The sequence below is a fragment of the Fragaria vesca genome, unplaced genomic scaffold (assembly GCF_000184155.1).
Source record: "Fragaria vesca subsp. vesca unplaced genomic scaffold, FraVesHawaii_1.0 scf0513167, whole genome shotgun sequence".
In the NCBI taxonomy this organism is placed as follows: Eukaryota; Viridiplantae; Streptophyta; class Magnoliopsida; order Rosales; family Rosaceae; genus Fragaria; species Fragaria vesca.
The window spans coordinates 32,506-37,501 of record NW_004443449.1 but is presented as its reverse complement, the minus strand read 5'-3'; the positions used below and the strand labels follow the sequence as shown (position 1 = coordinate 37,501).

The 4,996-nt window shown below is 39.8% G+C and overlaps 2 protein-coding genes across 2 annotated transcripts; both read right to left on the bottom strand.

The window, feature by feature from the left end:
* Positions 1-340: 340 nt before the first annotated feature.
* Positions 341-2,764, bottom strand: LOC101295592. Its single transcript, XM_004310208.1, has 5 exons — positions 2,680-2,764; positions 1,972-2,525; positions 1,806-1,890; positions 1,073-1,687; positions 341-970 (listed from the first exon to the last, which is right to left on the bottom strand). Exons 1-5 carry the CDS (start codon positions 2,686-2,688, stop codon positions 425-427), a joined length of 1,809 nt encoding a protein of 602 aa, XP_004310256.1. The 5' UTR covers positions 2,689-2,764; the 3' UTR covers positions 341-424.
* A 220-nt stretch (positions 2,765-2,984) lies between these two features.
* On the bottom strand, positions 2,985-4,871 carry LOC101301358 (TMV resistance protein N-like). The gene is made up of 5 exons (XM_004310221.1): positions 4,320-4,871; positions 3,965-4,243; positions 3,324-3,711; positions 3,114-3,254; positions 2,985-3,001 (listed from the first exon to the last, which is right to left on the bottom strand). The coding sequence occupies exons 1-5, from the start codon at positions 4,869-4,871 to the stop codon at positions 2,985-2,987; spliced, it is 1,377 nt and encodes a 458-aa protein (XP_004310269.1).
* Between the last annotated feature and the right edge of the window lie 125 nt (positions 4,872-4,996).

Sequence of the window (4,996 nt, the reverse complement as noted above, 5' to 3'; positions counted from 1 at the left end):
TTTATACGTGAATTACCAATCTTTATCAAATCTTTCTTCTTAATTCTACCGCTTCTTTATTTTTACCTTCTTCCGGCTGATTTGTGTTTGTTCTTGTCCTACATCACAAAAATATTTTTGGAGCTGGCGAGATATTTTACTATGATGAAGATGAATTCAGAAAAACTTACTACCAGAATCTGTGAACAACTCTCTCTGCCCAAAACTCCACCCAATCCTATATAATTTTCAGTTTGATTCAAATAGAGAAGTACAACATTACTTATTAGTTCTCATACACAAGATATAGGAGGACAAACAAATAAGAAATATACATCTTATAGTTTTCAGTTGGTGACTTAGAAAGTTGATCTATACGAGGCTAGATGTTACACAGTTAAGTTACCTTCATGATTGAGCAACAGATGCTGGGGGATATATATGTTCAAGGTAATTCGGCGAGGGTCAGCGTCTTCACTAGATGTTCAACGTCCTCTTTAAATACTAGACGAAGGGCACAACTATGCACCGCTAAGCATGGGTTAACATACCACATAGTTACCCTGGCCAATTTGCAATCGCTCCACGTCTTATCGTTAACAAGACATTTAGTGCGCGGTATAAAAACGAACCGAGTCGCATCGTATTCCAATGGACCGAGTACCGATAAAGGAAGACGTGCCAGTGAGCCAGGCATTTTGAAATCAAATAAGCCAGAGTCCAGACGAAGAGTAACCATAACATTCTCTGAATCAGGTGCAGTACTACTGGTCTGGCCCTCGTCCTGCTTAGGGGATCCAATCTTTGGATATTGGGGTTGGGAAAACCGGTAACATACGGCAAACCCCAACCAATTACTATCATCGAACACGTTCAGAGGCAGTCGGATTTCTGAAGAGTTGCCTTGGTTGATGAAAGGCATTAACCATTTCGACTTGAAAATTTGAGCTCCCTCGAAGTCACAGAAAACAGGACGAGGGTCGGACCAGTCCTGTAAAATACAAGTTCCAATGTCAATAAGAAAGGCCAAAAAATAAGAAAGAAATAACAATAACAGTAAAACTTATGTACAGTATATGTGTGAGAGAGAGACCCAATTTCTATACTTCCGTGAGTGGATTACAAAGTAGTTATCCCGTGAGGATCTGGAATCCCGTTTTGTCATTCTCTCTAAATGGGCACCTTGTAATCGTATTAACCGTATCCATTCTCCTACAACCAACTTATCGTAAGATTTAAGAGAATCTTCCCTCTGCATGCACCGGATAATTGTATCAGCAAATCCTTGTAAATCTTCCTGGTACACAATCCGGAACCCACATCTTTGAACCTTTACATGAAGGGTACTGATTCCGATGACAAGGTTCACTGCATTTGCTTCGGGAATCCCTGCCCGAGGTATGTAAATTACCAAAAGTCGATGATGTTCTTCTGTGAACGGCCTGATGTGCTCAAGGTTTAGGAACATCGTCCGAACTGATAGTGCAACATATACCTGATACCCGTCCTCTTTCATTGTCTGCCCCACTTCCTCTACAAGTGATGCGAATATCACAAATCCCATCCACTTCTTGTCCTTGTGTAGATTTTGAGGCAGCTTCATTGACACTCTGGTCGAATTTAGCCTTACATCAGGATAAAATACATGAAACCACCCTGGGCTTCCTTTCATGTCAAATTTGAACACCGCAGAATCACTGTTTAGTGCCTATAGAATATTGAAAAAGCGCAATTTAGTCAATTACTAACCTCTTTAATTTACTTCAAAGATAAAAACATGTTATAATATAAACTAGTTAGAGCTCGAGAAACACAGACGGATCGACCTCAAGGTATCTCGGAAGAACAGACTCAAGGTTCTTTCTCAGCACAAGTGTGGATTCTTCTTCCAAGGGTGGACTGAATTTCTCCCTGCAATATTTAATTGGAGATACATTAAAGTTCGCAGATAGAAATACAAAAGGGGTTAGTAATTGATTGAATATATTCTACCATTTCATATTTTGATTAAGCAAGAAGGCAGACTGCGGTACGGGGGCGCCGTCATCCATTTCATTCAGACAAACCAAATCTTCCTCTACTATTCTTTCATTCCATCCAACATCTTTCTCATATACTGTACGGATTCCACATTTCTGGACCACCATAGATGGATTGGTGGTTTCAAATATAGCCCTCACCACAGTTGATCCATTGAGCGCCATCTGTGGAAACCTCGACCTGGATATATTAAAGATCACAAGCAGATGAGAACGTGAACGATACTGGGGAGCAATTTGTCCCCCATCAAGCACAAGTGGTTTCAGACGCACGACATCGGTTTCCAATGTGAGTTGATATGAGGAATTAGAAGAATCAGCATCCGTTTCAATGAGAGCAGTATGACCCTTGACTGAGAATACAGCACACGCGGCAATTCCCATCCAATTGTTATCATCGGTCAGACGGATTGATACAGGATTTCTGGTAGATACAGTGCTGAACCACCCTGGAATTTCGTCTGCAAGAACTACGCAAATCGTAGTATCTGACCAAAAGGAATATACCTGCAACGTAACACACAAAAGCCGAGTAGTTGAGAAAAAAGATAGATATTTGTTCTGTTTTGTGTGTGTGTGTGTGAGAGAGAGAGAGAGAGAGAGAGAGAGAGAGAGAGAGAGAGAGAGAGAGAGNGAGAGAGAGAGAGAGAGAGAGCTCAACTAGTTTCATAAACGCTAGATCTGTCAAATGCAGCTCGGTTGTGTCAGTAAAATTTGCGATTGAAGAATTGAGGGAAATGATGGTAGTCTCTCCCGACTCTGACGAATTCAATACTTTGATTTGATTAGGGTAATCCTTCAGTGAAATACAATCTCGTGCAAACACTTTTCGAAGACTTAACGGAAGCTTCTTGGGCACCAATTGAAGCTCTCTGCAATTACTCAAGTTCAGAGTGTCGAGCTTTGAGAGTTGAGATATACTTTCAGGTAATCGTACAAAGCAATTACCTCTTAAATCTAAAAATGTTAAGTAGATAAGGGTGCTAAAGTAATTGAGAAAATCTCCATCCATCAGATTGCAATAACTCAAGTCTAGCTCTATCAAACTCGATAACGAAGCCAGACCTTTGCATGTTTCTGAAACTAGACATTTACATCCTCGGCAGGATAGATATTGAAGATTCTTCATGCCTCTGAGGACAGATAACTCCCTTATGGAAGTTCCACCAATTGAAAGCTTGTCCAGACATTTCATACCATTCAGATTCTCAGGCATCTCATCAATTTTGGAGCAACCTGTTAAGTAGAGAATTTTCAAAGATGTCAAGCAACCAATGGTATTGGGAAGACGCAAAAGGTATTTACAGTCTGTAAGATTCAACACGGTAAGACCAGTCAAGTATTCAATTGATGGAGGCAATTCCTCAATGCTGGTCCCATCCAGATGAAGCTCCATCAAGCTTTTCATATTTCCTTGAATCTCTGGAAACTTCTTCAGTCCTGAACAGAGTGAAAGCCTCATTATTTGAAGGGATTCCAAGGTAGTGAGAAGTGGAATGCTCTCAATAGACTTGCAATTGCTCATATTCAAAGAGACAAGTTTCTTCAGAAAGCCAAGAGACGGGTGAATCTCCACCAAGCTTGTGCAATCTTGAAGCACCAACGTTTCAAGATCAGGAACCTCAGTGAAGTCTGGAGTTGACATCAAGTATTCTGAACCACTCAGATCAATAAGCCGTAGCATGCTCCATCCCTGGCATAATTTTAAAGATGATCATCACGTGATTTAATATAGTTATTACAGACACGTTGACGTGAACAAGAGTCCAATCTTAGTACGAGCAAGCCATGTTAAGTTTTATGTATGTGCAAGTCTAACTGAAGACAACCAGGGGCCTTAAAATAGTTATGCGATTAACAAAAACCACTTCATCTTTACTGTTATAAGAGACTAGAATCTAAACTATCAGCTTTATGAACATGCATAAAAATATGTATGATCTTACTTTTCTCCCCCTCCATAGTTGTTTGATGCCGCTAAAACGCATGTGAAGTTCAACAAGTTTCTCAGGGTGAAAGTCTGACGGGAAAGAATCCGAAGCACACTCATTCCATTCAAGATACTGTAATTCATTAGAAAGATATCTGATGTTTCTGGAAAACCTCACGTTACTAATCTTGAGCAGTCTCAATCTGTCCATGTTTGAGTAGGCGTTACCAATTGAGTGAACAACATCGTCTTCTGTGGGACATTGGAGGAATATACTTTGAACTGCACTTGTCGCCTAATAACAAAGAGCAAAGAATTACTTACTGCATAAGACACAATAGATGAGTTTCAGCACTCAGTTGTTTCATTACCTTACTCTGATCAAGCACACGGATGATATCTTTGGGAAGCCACAACCTGCTCCGTTTTCCAGGCTCTTCACGGCATTCTTGACAAACAACTTCCTGACCCATTTCTTGTATCAAATCATGCATCCACAATTTTGTTCCGAATAGAGTTACCAAAGATCTGTCAATAAGAACTTGTACATCCATCTCCACGCCGGCATCATCACAACCATCTAGTATTCTTATTACACGATCCTTGTTCACTCCTTTAAAGAAACACGTGATGTCTAAAAAAGTTTTCTTTTCTGTTTCTTCTAATCCATCATAACTAACTTTAAGAACATCAATAATTCCTTTTGGAGGATTTTTTTCAAGCCTCTTCAATGCACTTGACATTAACTTTACATTTCTACCACGAACAGATGATCCCAAAACTTTAATAGCTAATGGAAGGCCATTAGCATATTTCAAAAATTCATTGGATAGCTTAAGAAAATCTTCTCCAATCTCGTCTTCATTGAAGGCTTTCAAACAAAAGAGATCAAAAGCTTCAGTATCAGTTAATGCATTCACCATGTATACTTTATCTGCTCCAAATGCACTGATCAAGTGTTCATCTCTGGATGTTATGATGATTCTACTACCCGGACCAAACCAAGTACGGTGACACAATGTTTCCAATTGTTTATATTGATCCACAT